Here is an 18,277-nt window from a genome sequence, read left to right on the forward strand (position 1 = left end):
TATTTAATCTTCATAAAAATTATACTTACTATTATCAGCTACATTTACAGTGAGTGACCAGACCATCATGGTTATTCAGGTCATGAGACCTTTTTTGTACAATTCTTCTGTGTATTCTTGCCACCTCTTCTTAATCTCTTCTGCTTCTGTTAGGTCCTTACCATTTCTGTCCTTCATTGTGCCCATCTTTGCGTGAAATGTTCTCTTGGTACCTCTGATTTTCTGCCAGCAAATTTGGAAAACTCTCTGTAGCCAGAGAGCTGGAAAAGGTCAGTTTTCATTATAATCCCAAAGAAAGGCAAGCCAAACAATGTTCAAACTACCTCATAATTTTGCTCATTTCACATGCTAGCAAGGTAATGGTCAAAATCCTTCAAGCTAGGCTTCACTAGCATGTGAAACAGATGTAGCAGCTATATTGAGAAAAGGCAGGGGAACCAGAGATCTAATTGCCAAAATCTGTTGGATCACAGAAAATAAAACAACAGAATTCCAGAAAAACATCTACTTCTTCATTGATTATGCTAAAGTCTTTGACTATGTGGATCACAGCAAACTGTGAAAAATTTTTCAAGAGATGGGAATACCAGATCACCTTACCTGCCTCCTGAGAAACCTGTGTGCAGGTCAAGAAGCAACAGTTAGAACTGGACATGGAACAGCAGACTGGTTCAAAATTGGGAAAGGAGTACGTAAAGACTGTATATTGTCACCTTGCTTATTTAACTTATATGCAGAGTACATCATGTGAAATGGCAGACTGGATGAAGCACAAGCTGGAATCAAGATCACTGGGAGACATATCAGTAACTTCAGATATTCAAATGACACCACCCTAATGTCCAAAAGGGAAGAGGAACTTAACAGCCTCTTGATGAAGCAAAAGAGGAGGGTGAAAAACCTGGCTTAAAACTCAGCATTAAAGAGCTAAGATCATGGCATCCAGTCCCATCACTTCATGGCAAATAGATGCCAAAAAATGGAAACAGTGACAGATTCTGTTTTCTTGGGCTCTGAAATCAGTGTGGACAGTGACTGCAGCCATGAAAATAAAATACGCTTGCTCCCTGGAAGGAAAGCTGTGACAAACCTAGACAGTGTATTAAAAAGCAGAGACATCACTCTGCTGACAGAAGTCTGTCTAGTCAAAGCTATGGTTTTCCAGGTGTCATGTATGGATATGAGATTTGGACCATTAAAGAGGCTGAGTGCCTAAGAATTGAGGTTTTTGAAGTGTGTTGCTGGGGAAGATTCTTGAGAGTCCCTTGGACTGCAAGAAGATCAAACCAGTCAATCTTAAAGGAAACCAGTCCTGAATGTTCATTGGACAGACTGATGCTGAAGCTGAAACTCCAATACTTTGGCTACCTGATATGAAGAGCTGACTCATTGGAAAAGACCCTGATGCTGGGAAAATTGAGGGCAGGAGGAGAAGGGGGTGACAGAGGATGAGATCGTTGGATGGCATCACTGATTCAATGGATGTGAGTTTGAGCAAACTCTGGGAAATAGTGAAGGACAGGGAAGCCTAACTTGCTACTGTCCATGGGGTTGCAAAAAGTTGAATGTGTCTGAGTGACTGAACAAAAACCACTTATAGTGGAAAAAAATGAAACCTAAAGAGGCTAAGTGACTTGTGCCCACATTGTTAAGTTTTGTGCTCTGTTGCTTCCTGATCATCTGTATCCCAATATGTAAAGAAAAAAAATTGATAAGTGAAAAGAATGTAGAAAGTTTTTATAGTATAATGGTGGTGGTGGTTTAGTCACTAAGTTGTGTCCAACTCACAATGCCATGGTAGCCTGCCAGGCTCCTCTGTCCATGGGAATTCTCCAGGCAAGAATACTGGAGTGAGTTGTTATTTCCTTCTCCAGGGGACCTTCCTGACCCAGGGACTGAACCTGGGTCTCCTACATTGCAGGCGGATTTCCTACTGACTGAGCTACAAGGAAAGCCTATAGTATAATACTATTTATGAAAAGAATCTGAATCTATACCTTCTATATGTTTCCTTTATAACATATAATATCTATGTTTTCCTAGGATATAAACCTTTTAAATAATATATATGTATATGACTGAATATACTAATAAAATATATTATGTATTTAAAAGTGTGCATATATATATATATATATATATATATGCCCACACATAAAACATACATTCATAGAAAAATTTCTGGATAGATAAAAGAACTTACTGGTTATTTTGGGGATTTTTATGGAAATGGACAAAAAATTCACTTTATATTCTCTAGTATGGTAAATTATTTAAAAGTAGCAAGTCACATATTGCTTTCATAATAAAAATGTTTAAATTTAAAAAATTAAAAAAATAGTGGGTGTGCTAAATCTTTAGCAATTATGTTAATGGAGTGGAGTAAAGAGGGATTTTTCATTTTGCACCTTTCTGAACTGTGAACTTCTTAAAATAAATTGATGCATGTTACTTTTATAAAGAAAATATTTTAAATGGAGAAACCTTAAAAATAGTGAGTATATTTCTCTAACAAGTACTGTGAAATATTATTTCCGTGACTAAGTTTAGGATATAGTTTATTAGTATGTTGACAATTTAGAATAAATCTACCTATGTTAAACTTTTATCAGAGAAATGCTATCTTACTATTTTAAAGGCTAGTTCTTTTCTAACATCCATTGAGTTGGAATGTAACTCAGTGAAGATTTATCTTATTTTTATAAACAAAATTGTTTCCGATTGAAGCCTTAGTAATGAAACCTTTCACAGCAAATGAGATTCAGCAAATGCAGAAGTTGACAGCAATTTTATTAGATGTTGCTAGTCAATTGAACACAGTTTTCATGCAGGAAAATGGTACCATGATTCTTAAACTCCAGAACATTTATCAAAAACAAATATCAATTTGAAAGTGCATTTTTTATTAAGAGATGATGTTCTAGTGTCAAGTGACAGTAGTTTAATATTATGCTTAGTCATGGAATGTACTTGGAATTAAGTTGGATGATAAATGCTGCAACAGGCATAAGTGAAGCTTAAAATATAACATATTTGGGGTTGTGTGTTTCAGGTGAAGCTCTGAAAGTATCAGCTGAGAGATTTGCAGATGACCCCTGTTATCTCCCGAAAAGGGAAGCTGTGGTTCAGGCTGCCCGTGCCTTGCTGGCTGCAGTAACCAGACTCCTTGTCCTCGCAGATATGATTGATGTCATGTGTCTCTTGCAGCACGTGTCAGCTGTAAGTAAAAGATGACTTAGTTTACCTTGGCATTGTTCTCACTTATAATTCCATTTTCTGAACCCAGCATCAATCTGAGCACATCTGTACTCTCATTTCTTAATGTCACCATTTAGAAGTTGACTTGGTTGGGTTGTGAAACTAATGCATACTTCACAAGAATGAAGCCAGAAGTGAGTTTTAAAGCCAGTGGGAGACTGAAAAACAGAAGAAGGCTTATTGATAAGGAAATGGCTAGAAAATTTCTAGGCTTTTGACCATTTCAGTTATTATGCCCTATATAAATCTGTAAATAAATACATAATAACATAATTATAAAGATAATATAGAAAATAAATCTGTGAATATAAATTATTTGAGAAAGAAAAATCTTGAAGCTTAAGGCATGTGGAAGTTTGTCCTAATTGTAAATGAAAACTCCTTTTGCCAGCTCCTCTTGATCTGAGTACATGTTTCCAGGTAGTCTGTGTTGTCTGTAGCAATGTATTATGAAAATGTATAAATGTATTTATTTAATAAGAGTGAAGAATATATTTAAACTAGGAGATAACAAAGGCAGAAAGATATCTCATTTGCTTTGTTTTGGTAGACAAAACCATTTAGCAATGGTTTAGTAGAAGGACAATTTCTTTTAGCCTTTATCACTTTCTTAATTTATTCAGTTTGACCGTCAGTAGTAGTATCAAGATGAAAAGTTTGCAAAGAACACTTTGGAGTCTGTTTTTCTCTCACTTTAAATAGGACCCTGGCTCTTCTGTTCATAAATATGTTTGCATTTTCATAAAGGTGCTTGGTGACTATTGTAACTTTATTAAGCAAATACCTTGCTGAATGACCTTCTTGTCAAAATAATTTTCTATAATTGCTAAGTTAAATTTTTTTTTTCATTATTCACTTACTTACCCTCTGGAGAAGGGAATGGCAACCCCCACTCCAGTATTCTTGCCTGGAGGGCTACAGTCCATGGGGTAGCAAAGAATTGGACATAACCGAGCAACTAAAGCTATTATACTTACTAATGTTTATTTTAACCCTAAAGTAGGGTTAAAAAGAAAGAGTTTGTCTTCACCCTTTCATTTATACTTTCATATTCCTTTTCTTTTGATAGTTTATTAGTGCAAAAAGTCAATTTGGCACCTTTTTTTTTGTTAAGTAGCTTTTCAGGAAAAGGATTAGTTCTCATCCCCAGCCACTGTCTACCAGATTTGTAGGTGCAATATTTGAACAATATTTTTTGTTGCTTGACTGATGGTTTCCTGGACACCTTAAACAAATCTCTGAACATTTTTGAGATTCATTTTTTAATATGTGAGTATGTGTTGTTCATTTTAGCTAAGTCAGGTCTAACGCTTGTGACCCCATGGACTGCATCACGCGAGGTTCCTCTGTCTTCCAGTGTTTCCTGGAGCTTGCTCAAATTCATGTTCATTGAGTCTGTGATACTATCTAACCATCTCATCCTCTGCTGACCACTTCTCCTTTTGCCTTCAGTCTTCCCCAGCATCAGGATCTTTCCGAGTGAGTCAGTTCTTTGCATCAGGTGGCCAGAGTTTTGGAGCTTCAGCTTCAGCATCAGTCCTTCCAATGAATATTCAGGATTGATGTCCTTTAGGATTGACTGGTTTGATCTCTTTGCAGTCAAAGGGACTCTCAAGAGTCTTCTCCAGGACCATAATTTGAAAGCATCAATTCTTTGGTGATAGCTTTCTTAATTGTCCGACTTTCACATCCATACATGGCTACTGGAAAAACCATAGCTTGGACTACATGGACATTTGTCAACAAAGTGATGTCTCTGCTTTTTAATATGCTATCTAGGTTTGTCATTGCTTTTTTTCTAAGGAGCAAGTATTTTTTAATTTCATGGCTGCAGTCACTGTCTGCAGTGATTTTGGAGCCCAAGAAGGTAAAATATGTCACTGCTTCCACTTTTCCCCCTTCTATTTGCCATGAAGTGATGGGACCAGATGCCATGATCTTAGTTTTTTGAATGGTGAGTTTCAAGCCAGCTTTTCCACTCTTCTCTTTCACCCTCATCAAGAGGCTCTTTAGTTCCTCTTCACTTTCTGCCATTAGAGTTGGTATCATCTGAATATCTGAGGTTGTTGATATTTCTCCCAGCAATCTTGATTCCATATTGTGATTCATTGAACCTGGTATTTTCCATGATGTACTCTGCATGTAATTTAAACAAGCAAAGTGACCATATATAGGCTTGACTACTACTTTCCCAATTTTGAATCAGTCCATTGTTCCATGTTTGATTCTAATTGTTACTTCTTGACCTGCATAAATGTTTCTCAGGAGGCAGGTAAGGTGGTCTGGTACTTCTATGTCTTTAAGAATTTTCCGCAGCTTGTTGTGATCCACACAGTCAAAGGCTTTAGCATGGTCAATGAAGCAGAAGTTTTTCTGGAAATGCCTTGCTTTCTCCATGATCCAACAGATGTTTGCTATTTGATCTCTGGTTCCTCTGCCTCTTCTAAACTCTGCTTATACATCTGGAAGTTCTTGGTTCACATACTGTTGAAGCCTAACTTGAAAGATTTTGAGTATAACTTTGCTAGCATGTGAAATGAACACAATTGTACAGTAGTGTGAATATTCTTTGGCATTGCCCTTCTTTGGGATTGAAATGAAAACTAACATTTTCCAGTCCTGTTTCACTGCTGAGTTTTCCCAAATTTGCTGACATATTGAGTGCTGCGCTTTAACAGCATCATCTTTTAGGATTTGAAATAGCTCAGCTGGAATTCCATCACCTCCATGAGCTTTGTTCATAGTAATGCTTCCTAAGGCCCACCTAACTTCACATTCCAGAATGCCTGGCTCTAGGTGAGTAACCACACCATTGTGGTTATTAAGAACTTTTTTGTATAGTTCTTCTGTGTATTCTTGTCTTGCCACCTCTTCTGAATATCTTCTGCTTCTGTTAGGTCCTTACAATTTCCATTCTTTATCAGGCCCATCCTTGCATGAAATGTTCCTTTGATATCTCCGATTTTCTTGAAGAGATCTCTAGTCTTTCCCATTCTATTGTTTTCCTCTATTTCTTTGCATTGTTCATTTAGGAAGGCCTTCTTATCTCTCTTTGCTATTCTCTGTAACTCTGCCTTCAGCTTGGTATATCTTTCCTATTCTCCCTGCCTTTCACTTCTCTTCTTTCCCCAGCTATTTGTAAAGCCTCCTCAGACAACCACTTTCTCTTCTTCTTGCATTTCTTTTTTTGGAGATGGTTTCAGTCACTGCCTCCTATGCTATGTTATATATCTCAGTCCATAGTTCTTCAGGCACTCTGCCTACCAGATCTAATGCCTTGACTCTATTCATCACCTCCACTATATTAATATAATCATAAAGAATTTTATTTTGGTCATACCTGAATGGCCTAATGGTTTTCCCTACTTTCTTCAATTTAAGCCTGAAATTTGCAATAAAGAGCTGTGATCAGAGCCACAGTCAGCTCCAGTTCTTGTTTTTACTGGCTGTATAGAGCTTCTACATCTTTGGCTACAAAAAAACATAATTAATGTTCTTTTGGTATTGGCCATTTTTCGATGTCCATGTGTATAGTCATCGCTTGTGTTTTTGGAAGAGGGTGATTGCTGTCACCAGCGTGTTCTCTTGACTAAACTCTTTGCCCTGCCTCATTTTGTACTCCAAGGCCAAACTTGCCTGTTTTTCCTGAGTATCTCTTGACTTCCTACTTTTGCATTCCAATCCCCTATGATGAAAAGGACATCTTTTTTTGGTTTTAGTTCTAGAAGGTGCTAAAGGTCTTCTGAGAACAGGTCAACTTTAGCTTCTTTGGCATCAGTGATTGGAGTATAGACTTGGATTATTGTGATGTTGAATTGTTTGCCTTGAAACAAACTGACATTTTTCTGTTGTTTTTCAGATTGCAGTCAAGTACTGTATTTCGGACTCTTTTGTTGACTGTGAGGGCTACTTCATTTCTTATAAGGGATTCTTGCCCACAGTAGTAGATAAAATGGTCATGTGAATTCAATTCTCCCATTTTTGTCCATTTTAGTTCCCTGATTCTTAAGATGTCAGTGTTCAATCTTGCCATCTCTTGCTTGACTACATCCAAATTATCTTGATCCATGGACCTAACATTCCAGATTCCTGTGCAATATTGTTTTTTAGAGCCTCAAACTTTACTTTCACTACCAAACACATCCACAGCTGAGTGTTATTCCCTCTTTGGCCTAGCTTCTTCATTCTTACTGGAGCTATTAGTAATTGCCCTCTGCTCTTCCCCAGTAGCATATTAATCACCTTCGGACCTGGGGGTCACTTCTTCCTGCATCATATCTCTTTGACTTTTCATGCTGTCCATGTGGTTCTCCAGGCAAGGATACAAGAGTGGGTTGCCATTTCCTTCTCCAGTGGACCACATTTTGTCAGAACTCTTCACTATTACCCACTTCTCTTGGTGGTCTTGCATTGCTTGGTTCATAGATTCATGGAGTTATGCAAGCCCCTTCACTATGACAATCCTGTGATCCCCGAAGGAGGGCTTCCCTGATGGCCCAGTGGTAAAGAATCCACCTGCCAGTGCAAGCAATGTGTGTTCCGTCCCTGAGTCAGAAAGATCACCGGAGAAGTGCCGGGGTCCAGCCCTGGTGGACCCAGGGTAATTCGAAGGTGGGGACGGAGTCGGCGTCCTGGAAAAAACTTATTTAATTACAGATATAGAGGGAGATTAGAAACAGATAGTGTAGTACGAGAATTAGTGGAGAAAAGAGGCTGAATAACTGATTTACATGGAATACCAATCACCACCTATGTAGGCCACAGGCGTCTTTCCATTCTCCCAAAGGAGAGGAGGCACTGAGGCCTCCCCGGTCCAACCTCAGAAGCCCAGGCAGAATTAGCAGGCTTGGTGAGTACCCACATCTCAGATGGGAATTCAGCCAGGAAAGTGGGGAGCAAGAAAGAAACGACATGGGGGTATCAGTCTTTCCAGAAACTGATCCGATTTCTTTATTTTTCAGGTTTGTTTATATACCTTTTTGTTATACAAAGGGATGAATACAGAGTCACGCGGGGGTCAGCAGACCTGACCGTTGTCACAATCAGGTGCTTCATATAAAATTATACAAAGGTCTTATGAGTTTCATCATCTTCTAGCCATGAGGTCTGCTGACATTTTATGGCTCTTTCTGATACCGGTCAGTTAACCAGAAAACTTATTTTTCCAGGGGTGATTTTTTTCTTAAATCAGGCGCCACCCTCCAAATAAAGTTGCATTCCTATAGGGTGAGGGTGTAGTGAGTTACAATCAAGAAAGGAATTTACTTAACCTAAGGTTTAACATGATTAATCTTAAAGGTTAATACTTATTTATATGCTAGCTATATTCATTATGCTGCTGCTGCTGCTGCTGCTGCCAAGTCGCTTCAGTCAAGTCCGACTCTGTGTGACCCCATAGACGGAAGCCCACCAGGCTCCTCCATCCATGGGTTTTCCAGGCAAGAGTACTGGAGTATAAGGGCAGGAATATGGAGATTTAGCAGCAAATATTGGCTCAACAAATGTAAACCCTTCACCAATGTTCCCCTTAAGATCTATTTTGTCTTAAGATAGTGATAAAGTTACATTTTTACATAGCATAGTGATTTATAACAAAGTACAGTGATCTATAATGAAAGAGAAGATTCATTAACTCAAAAGTCTAGTATTGGACCGAGCATAAAGATGGCGGAGGAATAGGATGGGAAGACCACTTTCTCCCTCACAAATTCCTCAAAAGAACATTTCAACGCTGAGCAAACTCCACAAAACAACTTCTGTAGGCTGGCAGAGGACATCAGGCAATCAGAAAAGCAGACCATTGTCTTCAAAAACAGAGAGAAGAAACCCAGCTCCACCCACCAGAACTCTAACACAAGCCTCCCTAACCAGGAAACCTTGACAAGCCACTGATAGAACCCCACCCACAGTGAGGAAGCGCCATAATAAAGAGAACTCCACAAATTACCGGAATATAAAAAGGCCACCCCAAACGCAGCAATATAACCAAGATGAAGAGACAGAGGAATACTCAGCAGGTAAAGGAACAGGAGAGTTGCCCACCAAACCAAACAAAAGAGGAAGAAGTAGGGAATCTACCTGAGAAGGAATTCCGAATATTGATAGTGAAAATGATCCAAAATCTTGAAATCAAAATGGAATCACAGATAAATAGCCTAGAGACAAGGATTGAGAAGATGCAAGAAAGGTTTAACAAGGACCTAGAAGAAATAAAAAAGAATCAAAATATAATGAATAACGCAATAAATGAGATCAGAAACACTCTGGAGGCAACAAATAGTAGAATAATGGAGGCAGAAGATAGGATTAGTGAAATTGAAGATAGAATGGTAGAAATAAATGAATCAGAGAGGAAACAAGAAAAACAAATTAAAAGAAATGAGGACAATCTCAGAGACCTCCAGGACAATATGAAACGCTCCAACATTCAAATTATAGGAGTCCCAGAAGAAGAAGACAGAAAGAAAGATCATGAGAAAATCCTTGAGGAGATAATAGTTGAAAACTTCCCTAAAATGGGGAAGGAAATAATCACCCAAGTCCAAGAAACACAGAGAGTTCCAAATAGGATAAACCCAAGGTGAAACACCCCAAGACACATATTAATTAAATTAACAAAGATCAAACATAAAGAACAAATATTAAAAGCAGCAAGGGAAAAACAACAAATAACACACAAGGGGATTCCCATAAGGATAACAGCTGCTCATTCAATAGAAACTCTTCAGGCCAGGAGGGAATGGCAAGACATACCTAAAGTGATGAAAGACAATAACCTACAGCCCAGATTACTGTACCCAGCAAGGATCTCATTCAAATACGAAGGAGAAATCAAAAGCTTTACAGACAAGCAAAAGCTGAGAGAATTCAGCACCACCAAACCAGCTCTCCAACAAATTCTAAAGGATATTCTCTAGACAGGAAACATGAAAAGGGTATATAAACCCGAACCCAAAACAATAAAGTAAATGGTAACTGGATCATGCTTATCAATAATTACCTTAAACGTAAATGGGTTGAATGCCCCAACCAAAAGGCAAAGACTGGCCAAATGGATACAAAAACAAGACCCCTCTATATGCTGCTTACAAGAGACCCACCTCAAAACAAGGGACACATACAGACTGAAAGTGAAGGGCTGGAAAAAGATATACCACGCAAATAGAGACCAAAAGAAAGCAGGAGTGGCAATACTCATATCCGATAAAATAGACTTTAAAACAAAGGCTGTGAAAAGAGACAAAGAAGGCCACTACATAATGATCAAAGGATCAATCCAAGAAGAAGATATAACAATTATAAATATATATGCACCCAATATAGGAGCACTGCAATATGTAAGACAAATGCTAACAAGTATGAAAGGGGAAATCAACAATAACACAATAATAGTGGGAGACTTTAAAACCCCACTCACACCTATGGACAGATCAACGAAACAGAAAATTAACAAAGAAACGCAAACTTTAAATGATACATTAGATCAATTAGACCTAATTGATATCTATAGCACATTTCACCCCAAAACAATGAATTTCACCCTTTTTTCAAGTGCTCATGGAACCTTCTCCAGGATAGATCACATCCTGGGCCATAAATCTAAACTTGATAAATTCAAAAAAATCGAAATCATTCCAAGCATCTTTTCTGACCATAATGCATTAAGATTAGATCTCAATTACAGGAGAAAAACTACTAAAAATTCCAACATATGGAGGTTGAACAACACACTTCTGAATAACCAACAAATCACAGAAGAAATCAAAAAAGAAATCAAAATATGCATAGAAACTAATGAAAATGAAAACACAACAACCCAAAACCTGTGGTACACTGTAAAAGCAGTGCTAAGGGGAAGGTTCATAGCAATACAGGCATACCTCAAGAAACAAGAAAAAAGTCAAATAAATAACCTAACTCTACAACTAAAGCAACTAGAAAAGGAAGAATTGGAGAACCCCAGAATTAGTAGAAGGAAAGAAATCTTAAAAATTAGGGCAGAAATAAATGCTAAAGAAACAAAAGAGACCATAGCAAAAATCAACAAGGCCAAAAGCTGGTTCTTTGAAAGGATAAATAAAATTGACAAACCACTAGCCAGACTCATCAAGAAGCAAAGAGAGAAAAATCAAATCAATAAAATTAGAAATGAAAATGGAGAGATCACAACAGACAACACAGAAATACAAAGGATCATAAGAGACTACTATCAGCAGTTGTATGCCAATAAAATGGACAATGTGGAAGAAATGGACAAATTCTTAGAAAAGTACAACTTTCCAAAACTGAACCAGGAAGAAATAGAAAATCTTAACAGACCCATCACAAGCACGGAAATTGAAACTGTAATCAGAAATCTTCCAGCAAACAAAAGCCCAGGTCCAGACGGCTTCACAGCTGAATTCTACCAAAAATTTCGAGAAGAGCTAACACCTATCCTGCTCAAACTCTTCCAGAAAATTGCAGAGGAAGGTAAACTTCCAAACTCATTCTATGAGGCCACCATCACCCTAATACCAAAACCTGACAAAGATGTCACAAAAAAAGAAAACTACAGGCCAATATCACTGATGAACATAGATGCAAAAAACCTCAACAAAATTCTAGCAATCAGAATCCAACAACACATTAAAAAGATCATGCACCATGACCAAGTGGGCTTTATCCCAGGGATGCAAGGATTCTTCAATATCTGCAAATCAATCAATGTAATTCACCACATTAACAAATTGAAAAATAAAAACCATATGATTATCTCAATAGATGCAGAGAAGGCCTTTGACAAAATTCAACATCCATTTATGATAAAAACTCTCCAGAAAGCAGGAATAGAAGGAACATACCTCAACATAATAAAAGCTATATATGACAAACCCACAGCAAACATTATCCTCAATGGTGAAAAATTGAAAGCATTTCCCCTAAAGTCAGGAACAAGACAAGGGTGTCCACTTTCACCGCTACTATTCAACATAGTTCTGGACGTTTTGGCCACAGCAATCAGAGCAGAAAAAGAAATAAAAGGAATCCAAATTGGAAAAGAAGAAGTAAAACTCTCACTGTTTGCAGATGACATGATCCTCTACATGGAAAACCCTAAAGACTCCACCAGAAAATTACTAGAGCTCATCAATGAATATAGTAAAGTTGCAGGATATAAAATCAACACACAGAAATCCCTTGCATTCTTATACACTAATAATGAGAAAGTAGAAAAAGAAATTAAGGAAACAATTCCATTCACCATTGCAACAAAAAGAATAAAATACTTAGGAATATATCTACCCAAAGAAACTAAAGACCTATATATAGAAAACTATAAAACACTGATGAAAGAAATCAAAGAGGACACTAATAGATGGAGAAATATACCATGTTCATGGATCGGAAGAATCAATATAGTGAAAATGAGTATACTACCCAAAGCAATTTACAAATTCAATGCAATCCCTATCAAGCTACCAGCCATATTTTTCACAGAACTAGAACAAATAATTTCAAGATTTGTATGGAAATACAAAAAACCTCGAATTGCCAAAGCAATCTTGAGAAAGAAGAATGGAACTGGAGGAATCAACTTGCCTGACTTCAAGCTCTACTACAAAGCCACAGTCATCAAAACAGTATGGTACTGGCACAAAGACAGACATATAGATCAATGGAACAAAATAGAAAGCCCAGAGATAAATCTACACACATATGGACACCTTATCTTTGACAAAGGAGGCAAGAATATACAATGGAGTAAAGACAATCTCTTTAACAAGTGGTGCTGGGAAAACTGGTCAACCACTTGTAAAAGAATGAAACTAGATCACTTTCTAACACCGCACACAAAAATAAACTCAAAATGGATTAAAGATCTAAATGTAAGACCAGAAACTATAAAACTCCTAGAGGAGAACATAGGCAAAACACTCTCAGACATAAATCACAGCAGGATCCTCTATGATCCACCTCCCAGAATTCTGGAAATAAAAGCAAAAATAAACAAATGGGATCTAATTAAAATTAAAAGCTTCTGCACAACAAAGGAAACTATAAGCAAGGTGAAAAGACAGCCTTCTGAATGGGAGAAAATAATAGCAAATGAATCAACTGACAAACAACTAATCTCAAAAATATACAAGCAACTTATGCAGCTCAATTCCAGAAAAATAAACGACCCAATCAAAAAATGAGCCAAAGAACTAAATAGACATTTCTCCAAAGAAGACATACGGATGGCTAACAAACACATGAAAAGATGCTCAACATCACTCATTATTAGAGAAATGCAAATCAAAACCACAATGAGGTACCACTTCACACCAGTCAGAATGGCTGCGATCCAAAAATCTGCAAGCAATAAATGCTGGAGAGGGTGTGGAGAAAAGGGAACCCTCCCACACTGTTGGTGGGAATGCAAACTAGTACAGCCACTATGGAGAACAGTGTGGAGATTCCTTAAAAAATTGCAAATAGAACTACCTTATGACCCAGCAATCCCACTGCTGGGCATACACACCGAGGAAACCAGAATTGAAAGAGACACGTGTACCCCAATGTTCATCGCAGCACTGTTTATAATAGCCAGGACATGGAAACAACCTAGATGTCCATCAGCAGATGAATGGATAAGAAAGCAGTGGTACATATACACAATGGAGTACTACTCAGCCGTTAAAAAGAATTCATTTGAATCAGTTCTGATGAGATGGATGAAACTGGAGCCGATTATACAGAGTGAAGTAAGCCAGAAAGAAAAACACCAATACAGTATACTAACACATATATATGGAATTTAGAAAGATGGCAATGACGACCCTGTATGCAAGACAGGAAAAAAGACACAGCTGTGTATAACGGACTTTTGGACTCAGAGGGAGAGGGAGAGGGTGGGATGATTTGGGAGAATGGCATTCTATCATGTATACTATCATGTAAGAATTGAATCGCCAGTCTATGTCTGACGCAGGATACAGCATGCTTGGGGCTGGTGCATGGGGATGACCCACAGAGATGTTATGGGGAGGGAGGTGGGAGGGGGGTTCATGTTTGGGAACACATGTAAGAATTAAAGATTTTAAAATTAAAAAAAAAAAACAAGAAAAAAAAAAAAACAAAAGTCTAGTATTGCTAACATCAAAAAACTACTATATTTCCTTTTCTATATTCCAAATACATGGGTTAATATATTCCCAGGTGCCTAAGGATATGCAGGCCTGATGGCAATCATTGACTCATCAATGAAAAAAGCCTATGGTAATACTCCAAACTCTCTGTGCTGTTTATGGTTGAGAGGTTGTCACACAAGCTAGTCTGTCAGCAGAGAGGTTTGACCTGAGACATCCTTGTCACACCCAGGGCAGGGAATTAGCAGTAATTATTGGCACGACAAATGAAAAAACCCTTCACCAATATAATTCCTAATCAACCCACTATACTATACTAATGATCTTCTAACTTCTCAAAAGAGTCTGTATTTAGAAAGTTTTAAAACATCCCGTGCCTCTCACAGTTGGGAGGCTGTAAACAATCACATGCGGCTGGACGAGCCTGATGAGGCAGGCCAGAGAACCTCCAGAGTTCGTAAGTTGAAACACTCTTGTCATGCCCAGGAATTTTTATTAACTGGAGGTGCAAGTTAACTCCTTCTCTGAGAGAAATGGTCATGGGGGAGAGCTCCCCGTAAAGTACTCTGGTTTTGGGGGTGGATGCTCGGGAGCAGGGGGTTTCCTGAGGTTTGATCATGCCTTTGCTCATGCCAAGCTTCCTTCCTCATGACCTTTGCCATGGGCAGAGTTCCTCACGCTGGCTCCCAACAGAGAAGGAAATGGCAAGTCACTCCAGTATTCTTGGCTGGGAAATCCCATGGACAGAGGAATCTGGTGGGCTACAGTCTATGGTGTCGCAGGAGAGTTGGACATGACTTAGCGACTGAGCAACAACAACCATATGTGAATACAGATGCTAATAATTATTATAGCCATAAGTGGTTATGAAACATTAAATGCCGGATAATTCCTAGTCCCATGACCCAATAGTTCTTATGTTTTAACTCTGGATTTGTTGGGATAGGGCAGAATGAAAGGCTTTTGTAAGGTGAAAATTAATTCCCTTATAATCAATTAGGGAGTAACTATACATATAAGACCATGAGACCCTTCACTAACATTTTAATTGATTGCTACTAACTACTAGGCACTGTGCTAGGTAATTCACACATATCGTATCATTCAAATGAAGCAGGAGTTAATTGTAGATCAAAGAAAAACAAAGTGCTATTTTTGTAATAAAATTATACTTAATAGTTATTGTGTTTTTATAATGGGTCAAGAAATGTGGGGGATTATCTCCTTTAATTCAACCTCACAGCAGCTCAGTGATTATGATTCCTGTTTTATAGATGAAAAAAAAACCTGAGGCATATTGAATTTAAGAAGCTTGCTCAAGGCAATAGATAAAAAGCAACTTTGGGAACTTAGTTCTCCAGGTGTTAGAACAGCTTTCACTATAAATAGGTTTCAGAAATGTTTAGACAAGTTCATGGGCCTATAGCAAATTGTTAAGGGAATTAAGGTAAGTCAGTAGGAGGAGGCATTCTTAACTCTAGCCACTCTTTCCCACATTTATTGATTCCTCATTAGAGCCTGACCTTGGGCTAGATCATTTAAATCACTTGTAAGTATATCTAATCAAACAATAATACTTTATCTATGAAAAAGGGAAGACCTTATTGTGACAGGTAAACTGTGACAGTTTTTTTATTGTTACATCTTAATAAAATTTATAAGTTGTATTTGTATTATTTGTATTATTAATATTATGTAGTATATAATATTATATAAATTATTTGTATAATTTGAGTTGTATTATTCAACTCAGTTCTTTTAATGTTTCACACAGAATGAAGGCTAGTTGAAAAAAATCTTTTGGAGATTAAGATTAGAATTATGTAGCCCAACGTTCCCTGAGAAGTATTCTGCAGAGCCTTTCTTCTAAATATGCAGCAGGAAAAAAAGCTTTTTAACGGTCTGTGCTGCACACAGAAATTCCCTTTGAATGTTTTATTTATTTATTTATTCGCTGCACAGCCATGTAGGAATTTAGTTCACCAACTAGGGAAGGAACCCATGTCCTTTGTATTAGAAATGTGGAGTCTTAACCACTGGACTGCGAGGGAAGTTCTTCTCTTAATGTTTGATGCACATTAGCACATTAAAGTTGGTGAGAAATGTCAAAGCAAAGAAACTTGTTTAACTTTGCTTAACCCAGAGCTTCCCAAATTTCGTGACTCTAGAAGTCTTCTATAATATATTAATCTTGGTGTTTTCTCAGACCGCATGTTGGGATATAGTGGTTTAGAATATTTTTAGTTTATGATTCTATTAAATTTGTACTTAGAATGAAAAAATCATAGTGGAGAAACTACTATGCTCTTCTAATATAGTATCTTGCTGAAGTAGATAGACTGTCCTTCAGTATGAAATAGACACAACAGTCTAACAATATAGATGATCATGTACAGTGATAGCAATCTCAAGTCTGTTAGATAGTAAAGTGTATTTTGGATAATTCTAGTCATTGAAGTGCAGAAGGAAATGGCAACCCACTCGTATTCTCGCCTGGAAAATCCCATGGACAGAGGAGCCTCTTGGGCTGCAATCCAGTCACTGAAGACATTTTTCTCAAGCTGCATCCCTGCTATTTTCTTTCACTGCTTCTAGTTTATCTTCTGGAGCAACACAGAAACAAGGCAATAGGAACTGCATTTTCAAATAACTGATGATTACTCTTAGGACTTACATATGTCTTCCCTTATTTAAGCTAAAAATTCTTGACTTTTGAAATTTGCATATCTCGTATGATTTTGTTTCAGTCTTGATTTTGACGTACTTGAACATTATAAGCAGATTTGTTTTATGGTTAAAGTTTGAAAACGTCAGCGCCTGGACTCCCTGTGTGTTTTCTGGTGCTACTGTCATTATGTCAGTTTTTATTATGCTGATGGTGTCTTGTCTTCTCATGTGAATGGCTATCTTTGTATATGAAACATTAATTACCTCATCTGGAATTTATCTCAGGAATTTCCTCACTCTTTTGTTAGATCTTTAATGTTTTTAACATGAAGCATTTTATATTTCATCAAATCTTGTTTTCTTCAGCAGAAGGGCTGGATTGAATTACTAATCTGCCAATATAAGAAACAGAAATCCCAAGTATCATCTCTATAAATCCTTTGCTATGCATATTCTAGATTATAGGTAACAGCCATGAAATGTTGAAGTCAAATCGTCTTGAAATAAAAAAAATGTTCTGATAAGAACACTCCATAATTTACTCAGATAATCACCTCTCTGATTTAATGTCTAACATTATCTTGCCTATTATGATACCCTTGTCATGTTGTTGGTTCACAGTGTTTTTGTGAACAGTCTCTGAACTTGGACTACTCTTAATCTAGGTCTTCCTTCTTTGATGTGTCTAAGTCACTTCGGTTGTGTCCAACTCTTTGCCACCCCGTGGACTGTAGCCCACCAGGCTCCTCTGTCCATGGGATTCTCCAGATAAGAATACTGGAGTGGGTTGCTGTGCTCTCATCCAGGGAATCTTTCCAACCCAGGGATTGAACCTGTGTCTATTATACCTCCTGCATAGGCAGTCAGGTTCTTTATCACTAGTGCCACCTGGGAAGCCCTCTTCTTCTGATACAGTTTATCTTTTTAAAGATTGATGTTATCTTCATATTCATTGAGTTTTGTCTTGTTAATTATGTCTTTTCTAATATCCTTTCAGACATTCTTGACTTTTGATTTATCTTCCCCTCCTAACCTGGGTGTCATTTTCAGATTTCTTCTACTAGTTATTCCTGAAAAAATGTCTAATGAAGTGGACAATAGTGATATAGCTTTGTTTTAGATAAGATCAAATATTCACACATTTTGAATAAAGTTGTTGAAATGAGCTTCAAACTCACTTCATTGGGTTGCTGTATGAAATGTTTATGTTTCTTTATTTTATCCTCAAGCACTTTCTC

General features: G+C 37.5%; 1 protein-coding gene across 1 annotated transcript in view; it reads left to right on the forward strand.

The window, feature by feature from the left end:
• The window catches only part of CTNNA3 (catenin alpha 3), a 1,850,481-nt gene that overhangs the window by 134,843 nt on the left and 1,697,361 nt on the right, over nucleotides 1-18,277 (forward strand). The window contains exon 4 of the mRNA XM_052639474.1: nucleotides 3,053-3,219. Within this exon, the coding sequence (XP_052495434.1) occupies nucleotides 3,053-3,219 (167 nt within the window). The remainder of the gene's footprint in view (nucleotides 1-3,052; nucleotides 3,220-18,277) is intronic.

The sequence above is a fragment of the Budorcas taxicolor genome, chromosome 5, assembly GCF_023091745.1.
Source record: "Budorcas taxicolor isolate Tak-1 chromosome 5, Takin1.1, whole genome shotgun sequence".
NCBI classification, from domain to species: domain Eukaryota; kingdom Metazoa; phylum Chordata; class Mammalia; order Artiodactyla; family Bovidae; genus Budorcas; species Budorcas taxicolor.